Below are 19,105 nucleotides of genomic sequence, written 5' to 3' on the forward strand. Positions count from 1 at the left end.
TTAATTTCTACGTCACATCATTCAGCCTGCATAGAAAGCCAATCCAGCTGTTTGCATTCAAATACCCTTTGACATTTGACGTGACTGATTTGCTTTATAAGCCCAATAAACTTGCTGTCATGCGGAAGTCAACACATTTTTCACAGCAAAGGTTTTACAAAACAATTGCATGTTTGATTATTAGGCAGCCCCACTGACTGCCACAGGGGGAAGTGAGTGCACCACAAGATACAAGTTAAAGTGGAAGTGAAGTCATTGAGTTGTTTGATTGATGAACACAATCATGAGAATTCTTTGGAAGAAGACAATGGCAGAAAATCTAATGGTACAAAAGAGAAACCCTTGGATTTTATCAGGAAAGAAGAATTCATGAGCGCAGATTAATCATTTATCAAGAGGGGTTTTTTTCTTTATCCTTTTCCAGCCTGCAATATGTCCCCTAACATTTAGTGAGCATTTCTGTAATGAGACCAATTCTTATAAATATACCTCCACTTAGATGCGGAAGTTTCTTTTAAATCATTTTAGCCTGTGAGCAGAAAGGTGAGAGATGACTGTGAAAGGAGAAAAGTTTGTCTTGTGGTTTCAGTTCTGACATTTCACTTTCTCTCAATTCTTTGCTCTGAAAGGAATTGCACAAACCCTTTCCCTCTGACTCAGATGTATAGTTTCAAATATGGGACCAAATTTAGAAAACAAAAGATATTGTTAATATATGGCTAAATGAGTAAATCTCTCCCTGAAGCAAATTTTTTGCTTTTCTATGGCCAAGTCCAACGAGCTGTTTGTTTCCCCCCATTATCTGTTTCTAACCTTTATATAGAGTAATCTTTTGTGCGTATATAGATACAATGTACTCTGTGTTTTCCTGCACTTACTTGCCCTGTGCGGATAATCCACAAACACGCAGAAGGTTTCAGCTCGGGGCTTTATTTTGACTTGTGATGGGGATCATTATTGTGTTGAAACACCCAGTTGTGCCCAGGTTTGTAAACATCCACCCCACATTATGGCGTTAAACGCAGCAAAAACGATCTAGAAATCTAGAAATAAGTAAAAATGTCTTAAATTAAGTGTATTTACCCTTAATTTTAGTAAGTAAATTAGATAATTTGCCTATGGAATTAGTTTTTTTTAACTCTTAAAATAAGATAATTAGATAATATGCAATTGAAATAAGACAATGCAACTGTTTTTTTTCTTATTTTAAAGCTAAAGTTTTCTTGTTCCGTTGGCAAAGTGTCTCACCTACCTCCCAGATTCAAGAAAAAAAGTTCTTGTTTTAAAGCTACAGTGTGTAATAATTACAGGGATATACAGTCAGAAATGTAATATATTATACATACCGTAACTATGTTATTTATCATCATCTACGAGCTCAGCCTCTTAACCTTAATATTTGCGTTGCCTTAGAATTCGTTGTTTATAATTACATAGGAGCGGGTCTCGCAGCCATGGAGGCAGACATCTTTGCGCTACGGCAGCGCAGAGCCAACAAACTAGCGATTGCGAGATCGCCCAATACGCTCGAAGGTAACTACGGCAAGTTGAGAGAGATAAACTGAGATGGTGAAATCTATACCCTACACAGACTAATGAAATACTATCTGTAAAATTATCTATGTAAACAAACCTCATCACTTGAGAAGGTAGGTGATGCGGACGTCGTGGAAGACATTTTGTCCCGTAACGCTCCCCGTACTGTTGGGGGGGAGAAGCGGTGGGGGGGAGATGTTCATGTTGCTGCGGTCTGCAGTCTGGACGTTAGATGTCGCTGAAAATTACACACTGTAGCTTTAAGAAAAAAAAAACTTATTTAGATTTACATTTTTTTGCGGTAAATGAAATGTGTGAGAAAGTTAGAGGAAAAAGCAGGAACCAAGACACAAGCTTAATGTACATTAAAAGGTGAAGCAGGGTCAGTGTCAACAAAGTGGAACTGTGTATCAGATCGCCTGCCTATTTCTGCAGTTTTTAGATGAATTTCCATGTTCTATTAGCTGGGGGGAGAGTAAATATAAAAGATTTAATCTGAAATAAAATCATGAGGAAAATAAAGTAAATGTATGTAGCCCATTTCATGCCCATAGCCCATGACAATCATGGGCCTAACAGGATGGAACAAAACATAAAATATGGAACAATCAATACATACACTAAAACCAGAATGGTAACATATTAGCACAAAAAAAAAAAAAAATGATATACATAAATACCGTCAACAGAAAGAGCCAAAGGCTAAATCAGAATGTCTTCTAGGTGCAACAAGATTCTTTCAGGATAAACTTATTAGCATTAAATTATTAGTATCACAGATATAAAAGAAGGTGCCAGGAAATGTAAGGCTTTATGATCAATTAAAACATCTCTAAAATGAATTGATTCTCAGTTTGGCTGCTCAGTGGGGCAGTGGGTAGCACTGCTGCCTTGCAGCAAGATGGTTCAATTCCCGGCCCGGGGTCTTTCTGCATTGAGTTTGCATGTTCTCTATGTGTATACGTGGGCTCTCTCCGGGCACTCCAGCTTCCTCCCACAGTCCAGAAACATGACTGTTAGGTTAATTGGCTTATATAGACTGACGAACCCGCCTCTCGCCATAGACAGGCAGCAGCCTGGTGGAAAAAATGGAAGAAAGTTCACGTACCTGCATAAAAGCGTTACCTGTTTGATCTGTGAATGGTTTTTGATGCTCGCAGTAGAAGTGGAGTTCAGAGATGCAATCCACTTCTTAAATCTATCTTTTCACTCCTCTAATTTCTCCAGAAGTTTTGCATTCGCACCTTTTTCTCTTACTCCCAACTTAGTGGTCGGCTGGATATTTAGCATGCCTTCCCTTGAAATGCCTCTACAAGTGACGACTTCTTATTACAAAGCCAACATGCAGGCAATCCTTTTCCTTTGGTAATGAAAGCAAATGATTCGGTCCATTCTTCTTTGAGTCCTCTATTCTTATCAGCTATGTTCCTTTTTTTCCTCTGGGATCCATGGCCTGATATACACCCGCCGCTTTTTTTAAAACAGCCACCTGCCTGGCACTGCACCGCGCTGAAACATGTTTTACATTCTATGACACAAATCTTCATTAACAGAAATGTTTACTTTTATTGTATAAATATATTTATTATTCAAATTTTTACAGCATTGGAAACATAATGAATGTTTGCTAGGCGAGTTTAGGTAGTTTGGTGTGTGCTGTCAGGCCAGGCCCCAGCCTCCTCACCATCCGGGGCCTTGGACTCCTGGACTTTCATTCAGGTGTAACCGGCCATTGGTGGAGGCCGTAGGCTTGCTGCTGTGGCCCCATGGAATCTCTGCACTGTGGCGTCTGGGGTTGGGCCCCTCAAGGGCTGGGCTCTTTTGGGGTTTGGCCCCTCGGGGGTCAGGCTCCGAGTGCTTGAGTCTGCCCTTCTCTGGTGGATCCCTTTGTTTGCCCTCCTTTGCTCAGGAGTTTGGTTCCATTTGTTCATAGATACACACTAATACTAAATACTAAGCTGCAGCTATATATATACCACCCTTTTGCTGTTATTTTCTGTTTTCTGTCCCTCTCATCTCATACAGGTGTGGAAACAGACTTCTAGGGGTTACTGTATATCTTCTGTGTCGTTTATTTTTGCTGTTTGATTTTCTCTCTTTCCATGCAGTCTTTCCTTTCTCCGTCTCTCTCTCTCTCTTCCCTTATTTCTTCCCCATGTTTTTTCTCACCTCCATTTCTGTCTCTGTGAGGTTCCATGCGAATTGACACTCAATCATTTTCAGTAGTTTCATATAAGAGTACAAAGCAGAAAATATGGCAACAGTCGTAATGGTCTGCTTGTGAAAGCAAATCTGTTGAGCTATCATTGATTCCCGGTTAGTCAAAAACTATTACCTTTGACAGTGTCGTTTCTGTGCTATAATTATTTCTAAACCAAGACCGAAAAGTGTCAATATACAACTTTATTAAGTATATGACCTAAGAAGGGCAGATGTGCAAATGGGTCTGTAGTTATATAAGTTTAGAGGAATTAAGTGTATTCTTTTCTAACAGCAGTGTTGCAATAACATGTTTGAGAGTAGAAGGAAAGATTCCAGATGTTAAAGAAGCACTGATGTCATTCAAAAGAAAATCAAGCACATTTTTAAATGAATTGGTAAGTATGGGACCTACGGCACTGGTTGCAGAAGTTAGTTGAATTATTATTTTCTAACCCTATATGCTAATACCATTTACTTGAAGAAGTTGGAAAAAATGTTTGTTTTAGACAATGTGTAGGGATACTGGAAGATAAACCAGAAAAGGAATTTGCAATACTAATATTTCTAATTATATCGATCCTCGATATGAAGCAGAAGGCAAAATCATTGCATTTCTCAAGAGTTAAAAACCAGTGGATTATAATTCATCTGATTTATAAATATGCCTACAGTTACAATTTCCAGAATTAACAGAATTGATTTGAGAGAATTAATCTTTCCATGCCCTTTCAGTTTTTGTTGGTATCAATATTGTAATCTTTCATAGGTTGCCATCTCCTTTCAGCTCAGCGGCAAGTTCTTTTAACTTTCAGACATATACTTGATAATAGAGTTACCTACAATCTAAAAGTGTAGGTTTTCTCCTTTCATCGAGCTGCTGAAGGTTTTCGCAGGGAAGAGGTTGGTTGGTTAGTTGAGGTTAAAACAGAAGCAGTGGTTCTCTAAGTTCTCACCTTCTAATGTGGTCCAATATTTGCATTTAAAATGGAGACTGCATGGGGGAGCTTAACCAAAGAGTTAGCAAGCTGGATATCCAAGTGATCAGAAGATGGAGGAGAACATCTGGTGTGAGAATGACCTCTTAGGATTCAGTCTGCTTAACACAGTGCATCCAAAGTCCAGGTCAGAGGTCCATGGAGCTCAACTTGAGGAAATCTCCCAAAATCAAATTAGATCATCTGTTGGAATGGAAGCATCATAGTCAGAGACTTAAATATACAAAACAAATTGTTGATGCAGGCTCATTATATATTATTTATAATAAGAAAAAACACAAATTACAGGCAACCCTGAGCCTATCATACAACAATACAATTTCTTCTGTCAGAGGCTATGTTAGAACTCCTGCAATACTGACCACTACAGGATATCTTTCTTGCCCAAAGCCATCTTCACCTGCACCAACTGTTCAGGAAATGTTGTATAATATGCAATTTACTGAATAACCACAAATATATAACAGCAGCAGCAGGAAATCAGTGGGAGAAAACTGACGGAGAACTACAGGGGTGAGGGGAGGCAGAGCGGGAATGCGGCTGGGGAAACAGCACCAGCGTGGAGAGGCTACGGTCACTACCCGATCCGTCCCGGAAGCATGATCCGTCCTGCGCATCCGCAAATAGATATACATCCGGGTGTCCATAGATAATGTAATTATGGTACTAAAACTATTTCTATCCTTAACTCACCAAATAATACTAACACACATCTTTAAAAAAATGTTTTTTGACTTTTTATGTTTTTTACATTTTCTTCTGTTAAACTTCTTCTCTGATGTCATCATCAGACATGCTCAGAGCAGTCTGGGCAAAGTATAATTAAACCATGTTTATCTGCATTTTAGTTGTTTCTTTCTTTATATTATCCACCATATAGCACCAGATTAAAATGAAACAAAAACATAAAACTCAAAAAGACTATGTTGAAATCCAAAGCCGAAAGAGTTAGCCACCGGAAGTAGCGTAGGATCCTATTTCTGGTGCAGATCGGGCAGAGATGAGTGATTAAACAGACACGATTTTAAGGCATTTATTACCTAAGGAAGTACATTAACTGTTAACACATATTTTAGTACGTTTCCAATTTAACGGGAGGGAAAACGTCATTTAGGTCTTTTTAAGAAAATAAAATCGAGGACAGGGCTGCTCACTGGGTAGCACTGCTGCCTTGCAGCAAGAAGGTCGCGGGTTTGATTCCTGGCCTGGGGTCTTTCTGCATGGAGTTTGCATGTTCTCCCTGAGCATGCGTGGGTTTTCTCCGGGTACTCCGGCTTCCTCCCACAGTCCAAAAAAATTACTGTTAGGTTAATTGGCTTCTCTAAATTCTCCTTAGGTGCGAGTGTGCACGTGAATAGTTGTTTGTCTCTGTGTTGCCCTGCGATGGACTGGCGACCTGTTTGTAAATTAAGTGTATTAACCAGTAATTTGAGTAGGTAAATGAGATGATTTGCCAATGGAATGAGTATTTTTACTCTTAAAATAAGACATTTAGATAAAATGCACTTGAACTAACACAATGCAATTGCATTTTCTTATTTTAAATGTAAATTGTTTTGTTTCATTGGCAAAATGTCTCCTTCACCAATCAAGAAAAAATGCACTTATTTAAGAAAAAATTACTTACCGTATTTTCACGACCATAAGGCGCACCTTACTAAAAGGCGCAGTCTCAGTTATGTGTCCCATTCCTGTATTTAACACACACATAAAGCGCACCGGACTATAGGGCGCGTTTTTTATATACAGGTACATGTCCTCTACTACCTTTAAATAGCTCTACTGCGTATTTAAAAATACAGCGGGGGCAAAACTGAGTATGACTGTGCTTTATTCATGTATTTATTACAAAGTATTAATCAAACCTGGCAGCTGGACGTGAGACAGACACATCGCAGATGACACAGCGCTGTGATTACTCCTAAATTAACTTAAAATCCTGAAACCTGCCGACGGAATATGTTCGCTTTTATTGCCGGTATCCTGGTGCCTGCACTGTAAATTATTTAGATGAAAAACACCTGCCAGCCGCCGCGGTGAGGCTGCTGTTGAAGGGATTTCTGCTGTCGGTGCACCGCTGGTATGTGGGGGTCTGAGCGCCTCCGACAGAAATAGATAATCTGGATGAACTGACTGCAATTAAGTTTTCAGGTGGACTTTCTCACTTAAAAACATATTAAAACTACTTTATTCCCACTGATCACAGCAAATATAGCTGCAAGATTTAGATTATTTAGATGAAAAAACACCTGCCAGCCACCGCGGTGAAGAGGAGGAGACCCGGCCCAGAGGCTGCTGTTGAATTAAGTTTTCAGGTAGAAAAATAGAGCGGAAGCAAAACTGAGTATGTTTGTGCTTTATTCATGTATTTATTACAAAGTATTAATCAAACCCATCAAAGTCATCATCCTCTGTTTCTGAATTAAACAGCTGCACTAAATCAGACATGCCAATTTCCCCTTCTTCGCTGTCAGTCACTTTCCGTGCAGCGCGGCTCCTCAGAAATAATGCCGGCTTTTGCAAAAGCTTGAACAATAGAGCCAGCAGACACGTTAGTCCAAGCATCAACAATCCATCCGCAAACGGTGGCGTAACTCGCCCGGCGCTGCCTTCCACTTATCCTGAAACTGTGGTCTCCGTCTGTCATCCATCGCTCCCACGCTGCTCGCAGCCTTACTTTGAACGGCCGCTTCACACCGATGTCGAGCAGTTGAAGCTCCTTTGTCAGACCCCCGGGATAACGGTGAGCACAGCGTTCATTTGATTCACCTTTTTTTCACATCGGCTGTGAGATGGGCACGCAGCGTTGGTGATGCGTGGAAAAAAGCACCCGGTCTCCTCACATACACCTGCCTTTCATCATCTTCTCATCAGTCCAGCCTTTTTCATTTGCGTTAATATCATATGTCATCAGAGCGCTGTGTCTGTCTCGCTGTGCGTCCAGCAGCAAAACTTAAATTTTTCCATCTTGAGCAGCAGCAGCGCGTTGGCGGTACGCTGCAGGACCTTTTGCTGCACCTATACGCGCGTCAACCATTGACTTTGCATGTAAACTCGCTGCTTCTGCTGCACCTGCTGGGTCCGGTTCACACCGATAACAGCGAGCACAGGGTTAATTTGTTTCCCCATGTTTTTCATATCAGCTGTGAGATGGGCACGCATGGAGTTACATATTAACAGCGATGGTGATGAGTGGAAAAAAAACACCTGGTCTCCTTACATTCAGCCACTCTTTCATCATCTCCTCAATGAGGTGGTCTCAAAAGTCGCAGTTACAACACACATAAGGCGCACCGCACCAAAGGGCGCACCGCACATTTTGAGGGGAAAAAAAGACGTTTAGGTGCGCCTTATAGTCGTGAAAATACGGGTATTTAGATTTTTACTAGATTTTGATTTTTTCCTTTGTGATAGCAGTGGTGTACTAGTGCCGAGCAGACCATCTGAAATTTGTCTGAAAGTTCAAGTTTGGCTCTACCTCCACCATAACACTTTCTCAAATAAAACATTGGAGAAATTTGAAGCAGCTCTTATTCCTCAATCTAGACGTAAAACACAACCACAACTGTTGTTATACCTCTAACAGTTTATTGGTTTTTTTGGCCACTTAAAAGACTTGTCAATGAAGCCGCCATCTTGCCTGTTCAATAAATTTGGAGAAACCGCCTCTGTTTTGGACGTATATCACCATATTTTTTACGATATTGACTTTCTTAGCTGTGCCATCGCGTATATTTAGTGCTGCTTATCTGATACCTTTACTCCTTGGTCCATTAGTTAATAGATGTTACCTTTTACAAGGATAGTGTGACTATATTTCTGGTTAAAAATATTCATTATGAATGATGTCTTGTGCAAACCCAAGATGTCTTCTGAAACAGAGTACTCATATAAGGATGTGCATATTTATACAACCAGGTTACGGAGTTTTTCATATTAATTTTCTCCCTAAATTACACACCATATGCGTCTCATTGTATGTAATAAAAAACATTAAAACGATCTAAGTCTCATTCTTTGCATCACATTATTTTAACAAAGTTAATTACTGAAAAATAAATGTAATACATTTGTGGTGTAATTATTTTATATCCATGTCGATGTTTTCTTTGATACAAACCCTCTTCGTGTTCTGATGTGAATTTGCACCAAAATAAAAAAAAAAACAACTGAAGAAATGAAAACGCTGGACAATTCATACTTAAAAAGATTCTATTTTTATTCAAAATATGCAACTTTGTGTCTGAGGTCGATCCTTTTTCCTTATGGATAAGTTCGGTATGCGGCCCTTTGGTGTGAGCCTCCTCACACAAACACTTACAGCCAATGATGAAACAACTTACTGTTCTCTAAACGATTGTATAATTTGATTGTTTAGTGATTCAGAGTGAGGTGAGGAATCCAGCAGCAGCTATAGTTACAGACTACCAGCTCTTCTCAATATAAAAATCTGTTAGCTTTCTGACTCCCTGACTGAAATGGTTAAATGTTACCTGTTTTGTGGTTGTTGCGATGCATTAAAAATTTTCTCCTTTCTTAGCTTTCTGAATTGAAGATGTACATTCAGAAAAAGGTTCCAACACTGTAGCCTGAAAACCAGAGTTCATCTAAAGAGCCTTTGCAAACAGAACCTGAACATACGGACATTTGGACCTCTAAGCTGCTCAGCAAACCCTTTAACCGTCTCAGGTGTTTTTTGTAGTTTGGTTTCCATAGGATCATTTAAAAAAACTTCAAGAAAAACAAAAAGGTTAAAATTTCAATTTGTAAAACCAAAAACAGGAGTCTTTTCTCTAATAAAGAGTCTTTATGCTTCTCTACCTTTATAGCCCTTCTCAGCGAAAACAACTGAAGAGCAGAGAAGAGAAGAACAATCGCCTTTAATTCAGCTTTGTCACTTTTCATCCTCCTTGTTTTTTAACAACTAGGGCCTGGCTTTGATCAGTTCTCCACAGGTGTGGGCTCTAGAGGCAGAGCAGACGGAGTGTCTGCCACTACCACTGGCCCAGAGGGATCTACTGTGTGTCCAGGGGGTGTTACAGGCTCTGGGGGAGGGCGCTGGCTTAATATCACCTGAACTACATAGTCTCTGGAAATGTTGAGCTGGTCCAAACGGAGCCTGTCTGTCAGCGGCCGACCTGAGAAAAACCAGCGCTGGGTCGCGGCAGGTACGCCCTCCAGGTTTTGCAAACGACGCTTCATCATGCCCACGGTGTCCGTGGAGCGGACCGCCAGGCGCAGATCGCGTCCCGTGGAAAGCCGAAGTCTAAGCTGGCATTCGCCCCCTGAAATGGGGTCGCTGGCGCTGCCAGTGGATGGGTCTGCCGTCAAGGAATCTGGATCCGATCCGTCGGGCTCGTCTGAGCGCTCTTCGATCATGTTGACGGGGGGAGAGAGGCAGTACACCGGCAACTGGTAACGGTTCCCCAGCTCATCGTAACATTCAGTCAAAGCTCCTAGAGGAAAAAAAACACAAAAACATCTTTAACATTCTTTTTTCTCTTTACAAAAACATTAGCCTTTGAAGAACACTAAGACATGCCTACTTTTAGAATCTTATCACGCCACATTGTGAACACAAACTTAAACATTTTTGATTTCAAGTAGGGATGAACCGATCCGATATTAACATATTAGCCAAAAAATAATATCAGATTTCATCAGCCGGCATCTAAAATCATCTTAAAATATTTTAAGGCTGATAGAAACACCGCTTCTGTTGAAAGTTTCTGTAACTCATTGGTTAATATTACATGAGTCAGTTGTTTCCAAACCATTTGTTGTTGACTTTTGTTCCTTGTTTAATTAATATTATCTGACCAAGCCTTTTCCATTGGAAAAAAATTTAATCTAATAAGTCATTTTTTTCTTAAAATACAGGCATTTGTTCTTAGATTGAGGAGGTAAAAGAGACGTTTTGCCGATGGAACAAGACAAATTATGCTTAAAATAAGAAAACACAATTGCGTTGTCTTATTTCAAGTGCATATTATCCAATTATTATGTTATCTAATTACTTATTTTAAGAGCAAAAATACTCACTCAATTGGCAAACTATCTCATTTACCAACAAAAATTAAGGGTAAATACACTTAGTTTAAGAAATTTTAACTTATTTCTAGATATTTTTTCAAGTGTCTAACATTCCGCAGTATAAAATAAGCAATAAATGCCGGTCTAATATCGGTATTGGTATTGGCCAATTCTCAAAGCAGCATTATCGGTAACGTATCGAAAATGAGAAGTTGTATCGGGACAACCCTAATTTTAATTTTAAAAAGTGAAACGACCATAGAAATATGACATACAACTGAGTGTTATCATCTTTGAAATCATAGTTGCAGGTTTCTCTAACACCTTTACCATTTCTTTTTAGTAAAACAGCACAAGCTCCATCTGATTGCATGGAAAGCATCAAGGTCTGTAGGTCTAGGACTTGACTAGGCCATTTGAACACATGAATATGTTTCAACATAGATCATTTTTAATCCAACAGGTCCTGCATTTGGCTCCATCCTTTATCTAATGCACTCTGACCAGCTTCACTGTTCGTGTTAAAGAACATCCCTAAACCATGATGCTCCTATAACTATATTTAATGTTGGCGCGATATTGGTAGGGTGATGTACAGAGTTGCTTTTTCAAAACAACTTAGAATCTTGGCCAAAATAATAATAAAAAAAAACTCTGACACTATTTGGTCTTATCTAACCAAAGCACCTGATTCCACATGTTTGCTGAGCCTCAATACATGGCTTGTGGCAGAATCCAGTTGGTTATATTGGATATTTAAGGCTCTCAGAGTAAAGTAAATTAAAAGTTTTATGAGAACCGAAGGCGGTATCTCCTCATCAAGAACAAGCCACCTTGTACAGTACCTCACATCACAACAACAATGCAAACATAAACCCCACATTTACACTACCCTTGAAAAACCGATCCATGCCGAGACCGGTCCGAGCTCAGATCAGTCAACCAGGCGGAGCTCCGTTCTGACGACCGTTAACACATCACGCTATCTTGGTTCCTCTACTCCTCGCCTCCTAGTGACGATCTGCGGTATTACTGCCAGTATTGAAGGAGGAAATCAAGCAGTTGGTGGCGGTAATGCACCAAAAGTTGTTTGCCAACCGCCATATAGCACAAGAAGAAGACGAAAAACGAGGGAATCAAGCAAATCAAAACGGTGGCGCCCGTCACATTCAGAAAGTTATGCTTGAATATTATTGCTGTACTTTGGTGTTATTATTTAAAATGCCTTTATTTAAAATGTTGAGTGGAGAAGATTTCGATCGTTGTTTATAGTTGAAGAAGTTGTTGTTGTTGTTCTTCTTCTTCTGTTTCCGGAGGGGCATTACCGCCAACTACTGGAATGGAGTGTGAATCGGGATGTGCAGCCAGACGGAGATGACATGCTCATGCAGAACGCGTCATCTCCATCTCACGCGCTCTTGTTATCAGAGAACCGAGTCCGGGAAAAACTGGTCTGGAGTTAGCTCGGTACGGTTGTGTCTATGTCAGTTCAGTTCAGTTTGCTTTCCATTTACACACGATAAGTTATCTCAGTTACTGAGCTCGGACAGCTCTCGGCACGGTTTTTAAGGGTAGTGTAAATGGGGTAAGAATTGTATAATGAAATTGTTATCATCCACTGGTGATTAAGATGGGTAATAAAGAGGGAGCTTTCTGTTTAGAACTGTTAAACTAAATGGAAATGCTTTTAATATTCATGATTTCTTGTGCTAACTAGCACATGTGGCTGTTTTTAGTGTAGAAATTATGATTTAGGCCTACTTTCCCTAGGAATAAACTACCCTTTCACTCATTAATTCTTTAATTAATAATGGCAAATACTTGCATTGTTGCAATCAGCAAGTAGAAGTAGCATCTAAATCCTGTTTTCATTTAAAACCAAGCTTACAGTCCCCATTGTTATATGAGGGAATGAGGAAATGAAAACTAGGCTCACTAGAACATCAACACCGAAAGGAAGGAGCAGGGAGCGAAAGCAGGAAAACATCACATGCTGGATGTGCTGTGTGTCAATGTATTATGTCACTAGGGACAATAAGACACAGTTTAGAGGTCCGATCATTCATAAGGGAGACCCCCCAACCATCCTGAGGGGGATTTCAGGCAGACGGGTCTAACACCTAATGAGTTAATGTGACTAGTTCTGGCACTCTACGAAACATTCCTTCTATTCTGGCCCTGGACGCTTTTTTTTTTCTTTAGTAGAAAGAGGTAAATTAAATACAAATATAAACAGTCACATTCCAGATTTGATTAGATTTTCGAGTTGGATATTGTAAAAAAGAAAAAACAAATAACTTTATTAGTAAAAACAAAAAAAAGTAGCCCACCTCTGGTAACTACGTTGAAAAAGGTCACTGCACCACTCGTGTTCTATGACGTATACAGCACCAAATGCACGAGAAAGAAGGTGAGTTCTGTGGTAACTGAAACTGAGCTTAGAAGGCCACAGGATGTTGCTCTGTTTTCTATTTGCAGTCAGGGAGGGGACAACATAGTAAGATCGGGGCCCCGGGAAATATCTGGCCAAGTTAGTGTAGGAGTGAAGGCCACAAAGAGAGAGTTCAATGAGTAGTGATGCGGGGAACAACTGGAGCCCATCTCTAACCAGCACTCACCAGGAAACTGGTAGGAAAATAAACCCAGTTTTTAGCCCCCAAAATACCCCTAGATAACGAGAAAACATTTCTTTCAAATCCAGGACATTTCTGGCTAGGTTGAAAGGCTCGATCGGCCCAATTTACAAACAGTGCAACCGTCTTTCTACTGCAGGAAACGGTCTACTGCAGCTACGTTGACAGAGATTGAAGTTTTTTTACTCCCCAAGAATAAAAAAAAAAATACAATAATGAACCAAAACATGTTTTATATGGAAAAAATCATCCATTCTTACAATTTAACTGCTTAGCCACTGGAATGATTGTGAAAGTGGAACATTTTTAGCAGCTTTAATCTGCACCTTTTGAAACATTGGTGTCTGTAAGTGGCCTGTGTTTAGTTAGGATCACCTGGTTAGAGCGCAGGTTGATTGAGTGAACTGAAAAAAAAAATAAATGAAGTTTGAACAAAAATCATTGGAACATATCCTGATATATCCAGAAATATGTTACAAAGTCCTATTAGTGTTATCGAATAAAACTCTATGGATGATGTGAAGTTAGTGTCCAACCCAAGTCTTAAAGGGGAACACATTTTTTTTTACATTCGGTCCTTGATTTTACGTTATTACATCATGTTCTACTCACCCTTATTAGTTTTGTGTCATTTAGAGCTGTTCTGAAGATATTCTGTTATTATCCAAGTAATGTCTTCCTATGGGCAACGACTTGAAGTCACAAACTAAACTGTTCATAATTTATCATTTATGGTACGCCAGCATTCATAACATGTAGGTGAATCACTGTCCCCCAGACATCCACGGTTATATTTTTAAAAATATTTATATCTTTTAAAAACAAGGCGGAGTGTGTATGATGTCATCCGCGCTCCGGACTGGAGTTGTGACAGGAAGCCCGAGCCACAGGCGGCTACGCTCTACCCCTTCTATTCATTCGGCGAGCTAATCTGAATCGTTCAATTCCATTTCGAGAGCGGGATCATCTGTGATAGTAGCACTAGACACAGTGGCGGTCCTAGATCAAATGTACCAGGGGGCCAGGAGGGGGCCAGCATTGTTTTCAAGGTGGCACAGAAAAGTGTGAAATAAAAAAACAGGGCAAGGGATTCAAATAAATTAAGAGAGCTGCATAAAGTAAAATTTTCATTCAATTAGGTTTAATTAAAACTGTATTTCTTATTAGGTCAATATACATTCAGGATTTCGGGATTTTACATATTTTTTTTACATAAGTTAAGTTCAAATTACCGTTTTTTTTGTTTTTTTTTAAACAAAGCATTAAAAAAAACATTTAGTAGATGAAATCTGGGCTCCTATCTCAATACCACGGAAGCCTTATTATCACCTTATTGTTTTTGAATTATTAGTAAAACAGAATTTGTAAAGAAAAAAAAAAGTAACAAAGTATTATGTCTTCAGTGCAGGAGCCATAACAGGGGCCAGGACATGAGCTACAGGGGCACTGGCCCCCGTTGGCCCCTGTCTAGAACCACCCATGACTAGACATCTTCCAGGCATGTGAGTAAAACTAGCAGCAGTTCAGCGGACAGGATGAATGAATGGTACCTGGTGCGCGCAGATGACGTCATACACGCGCCGCTTTGTTTTTAAAACATATAAATATAAAAAATATAACCATGGCTGTCTGGGGGACAATGATTCGCCTACATGTTATGAATGCTGGCGTACCATAAAGAACAAATTATGAACAGTTTAATTTGTGCCTTCAAGTCTTTGCCCATAGGAAGACGTTACTTGGATATAACCTAACGGAATATTTTCAGAACGGCTCTAAATGACACCAAACTAATATGGGTGAGTAGAACATGATTTAATAACGTAAAATCAAGGGGCCAACGTAAAAAAAAAAAAAAGTAAAATTCCTCATTTCACTGAATGTGGATTAAAAACTCCTTCTAATGCTCTTAGTTTTTCTGACTCTTAGTCTTAGATTTACCTTTAGATTTTCTAATCATAGACTCAAAGGATAATACAGGTAATCTGAGCTTTACAGATGTATCCTAAAGTGACCTAACATTTTTAATCATGCTTAGAAGTTATCAGTACTGCCTGAATATGAGCGTTTGAAGCTTAAACTGTATGGAAGTTGTTTACAATTTGTTTACCCAAAATAATAAAATACCAGATTTCCATATTGGGGAAGGAAATGAAAAGATGTGGCAAAAGAAACGGTTCATATTTCTGCCATAATATGAGTTCCTCAGTAAGGTCAACATCAGTAGCTCTGAGTTTAGCGTCTCATCTGTCACGCACGAGTAGAAACTTTCATCTCATCTCGTGTGAATCAGCGTGAGATTAGAAATGCTCATCATGGTCAACATCAAACATATTGTGCATCAATAAGATAATAGTACAGAGTAAATATTAGAGAATGTAAACATGGAGCAAGTTCCCACATCAGTGCTCTGGGGAGAAGTTGTCTGACAGAAACTGAATGTTCTGTGTTGCTTAACGCGACGTCTGCTGATTTTGTCCAACCTCTTTGGAGAAACACTGGAAACTCTTCCAGTTACTGAAGTAAAAACAAAGCAAACTCCAACTATTTTTTAAATAAAAACAAGCAGAGAAATTGAGCAATTTATTCTTTGACATCATAATCTCTAATAAAATCTGGCAAAAACACAAACAACCGCCACTAGAAGCCACTTGGTGGGTAGAGTAGTAATTGAGTCAGAGATAAAGTAGTTTGACAGTTGAAAGGCAGCTTAGTTGGGTCGGCTTTAGATGACATTCAATTCATAATCTGCTAATTTACCAAGATATCATCTAGCTAAAACAACAAGCTGGCTAAGCGGAGCACAGATCAGGGAAGCAGCAAAAGAGACCCTGGGGAAGCTTAAAGAGGATGTTAGCGAGAACTACTCTACGGTTAACATGAAATACTAGCAGCCTGGTGTAGAGGAACATCCAAAATAACCATAACCAGCACTAACTGCATGCTCTATTTTTTTTTAAGTTTTTTTAAACTGTGAGGAGGCTGCAGGGTTCATGGATCAGCTAGTGATGATACTAAGAAGAATACATAAACTCCATTTCAATGCCCTTTTCAATCTTGTTTCATTGAGAATCTAAGGGGACACTGAAAGGGAAAAACTCTCTCTTACCAAGAAAAAGGCTGAAACCGGAAGCAACCAGATTTTTTTCTGAAAACGTTTGTCCACCTATACGGGAGTCTTTAGCACCATTTACACTACCCTTTTGAAACCATGCTGAGATCGGTCCGAGCACGGTAACCGAGATAACTGTTGAGTGAAAGTGGTACGCAGAACTGAACCGAACCACGCTAACATGGTACTAGCTCATCAGTAGGCCTCGGCGTGGTTCAGTTGTGGCTCGGTTCTCATATAACAAAGAGCGCATGAGCAGACCGCGTCATCTCCTTACAGTTGGCCTCCGTAATCATGAAATTTCAGACATTCATAACAATACTAGCTTCCCTATTTTTACGATTTCCAGTGATGATTCTACTTAGCAGTGTGATGAGCCTCCTGTCGCCACAACACAAGAGGGACAATTTAGGAACTAGCTGTGGGTCTAGATGCGGCTGAGGCGGTGAGGAAGTGGGGGCAAGTTTGTGCGACAACGGAGGGACATGAGGGTGAAAAAGAGCGGGGATCCAGGTAGAAAAAGGGTCCCAGCATTCTTACGCACCTTGCTCTTCTAGCTGGTCCAACTACACGAGTCGTTTTCCACAATGACGGTCATACAATCAAAACAAGCCGGTCAGGAAATGCTCATAGTGGAGAGCGAATGTAGATTTGACCAATCAGATGCCTCCTGTCTGAGGCCACCTACAATTTTTGGAGAGGTTCAGCAGAGTGTCTGCGGCAGAGGCAGTGGCACATTTGCGTTCACTGCGACACACATGCAGATGACCTGGTTTTGAAGTAGAAATTCGCCTTTAGTCCTGATTATCGATTGTTTTTCGTATCCACTTCCCAAAAGCCGACTTACTTAAATTCACCAAAAGCTGCCTTCTTCACTTGACTCTTTGAAAACTTCCTGAATGTTATGGGCAGCGCCATGTTGGTTTGCTTGTAGTACCGTACATCATCACTAAAAGTCTGGTGGCTTTTCCATTTTTTTCCTTCCTTTAATGTTCCCTTGCGGGTTCTCTACAATTTTACTGCAGAAAGAAAAAAAAATGCATTTGTCTGTACTAAGAAGAAATGTTTCATGACATATGGAAGTGGGATATACAAACAGAAAGCAATCTAAGCTGTAATCTTATCACTAGTATAATATTTAGAACTGTAGATAAATACCTTCCTCATTTTTAACAGTCATGCCATCCCACGTCTTTGTAAACAATAATTGTACCAATTTAGCCACAAGAAGAACTGAACTCAAATGATAGAGAAGAGAGTGCATTTTACGTGTCTTTTTTAAAGAGAGGATGTAATTTGTTCCTTGTGGTTGGAAAAGTTGAGCAATGTAGGGTGATAAGCAGAAAAATAAAAAGCTGAGGTAGTGTTTAAAAGTTTAAAAAATGTTTTGTTTTTATTGAACTTAAAAGAAACTTCTTTGAGAGCAGTATCACCTTTTGTTATCAGGATTAAATACATTTACAGAAACCAGCTGAAAAACACATACAGGTGCTGGTCATAAAATTAGAATATCATGAAAAAGTAGATTGATTTCAGTAATTCCATTTAAAAAGTGAAACTTGTATATTATATTCATACATTACATACAAACTCATATATTTCAGATGTTTATTTTGTTTAATTTTGATGATTACAAATGACAACAAATGAAAATCTCAAATTCATCATATCAGAAAATTAGAATATTACTGAAGACCAATAAAAACAAAGGATTTATAGAAATGTTGGCCAACTGAAAAGTATGAACATGAAAAGTATGAGCATGTACAGCACTCAGTATTTAGTTGGGCCTCCTTTGGCCTGTATTACTGCAGCAATGCGGCGTGGCATGGAGTCGATCAGTCTGTGGCACTGCTCAGGTGTTATGATAGCCCAGGTTGCTCTAATAGTGGCTTTTAGCTCTTCTGAATTGTTGGGTCTGGTGTATTGCATCTTCTTCTTCACAATACCCCATAGATTTTCTATGGGGTTAAGGTCAGGAGAGTTTGCTGGCCAATTAAGAACAGGGATACCATGGTCCTTCAACCAGGTACTGGTAGCTTTGGCACTGTGTGCAGGTGCCAAGTCCTGTTGGAAAATGAAATCTGCATCTCCAAAAAGTTGGTCAGCTGCAGGAAGCATGAAGTGCTCTAAAACTTCCTGGTATGTGGCTGCGTTGACCCTGGACCTCAGAAAACACAATGGACCAACACCAGCAGATGACATGGCACCCCAAACCATCACTGACTGTGGAAACTTTACACTGGACTTCAAGCAACGTGGATGAAGTGCCTCTCTTCTTTTCCTCCAGACTCTGGGACCTTGATTTCCAAAGGAAATTCAAAATTTACTTTCATCAGAGAACATGACTTTGGACCACTCACCAGCAGTCCAGTCCTGTTTCTCTTTAGCCCAGGCAAGACGCTTCTGACGCTGTCTGTGGTTCAAGAGTGGCTTGACACAAGGAATGCGACAGCAGAAACCCATGTCTTTCATACGTCTGTGTGTGGTGGTTCTTGAAGCACTCACTCCAGCTGCAGTCCACTCTTTGTGAATCTCCCCCACATTTTTGAATGGGTTTTGTTTCACAATCCTCTCCAGGGTGCGGTTATCTC

At 39.8% G+C, this 19,105-nt stretch overlaps 1 protein-coding gene across 1 annotated transcript in view; it reads right to left on the minus strand.

Annotated features, from left to right (window-relative positions):
- Positions 1 to 9,254: 9,254 nt before the first annotated feature.
- The window catches only part of ubtd2 (ubiquitin domain containing 2), a 36,753-nt gene continuing 26,902 nt past the window's right edge, over positions 9,255 to 19,105 (minus strand). Inside the window, exon 3 of the mRNA XM_038299451.1 lies at positions 9,255 to 10,189. Within this exon, the coding sequence (XP_038155379.1) occupies positions 9,675 to 10,189 (515 nt within the window). The 3' untranslated portion in view covers positions 9,255 to 9,674. The remainder of the gene's footprint in view (positions 10,190 to 19,105) is intronic.

The sequence above is a fragment of the Cyprinodon tularosa genome, unplaced genomic scaffold, assembly GCF_016077235.1.
Source record: "Cyprinodon tularosa strain WSP-4 unplaced genomic scaffold, ASM1607723v1 ctg429, whole genome shotgun sequence".
Lineage (NCBI taxonomy): Eukaryota > Metazoa > Chordata > Actinopteri > Cyprinodontiformes > Cyprinodontidae > Cyprinodon > Cyprinodon tularosa.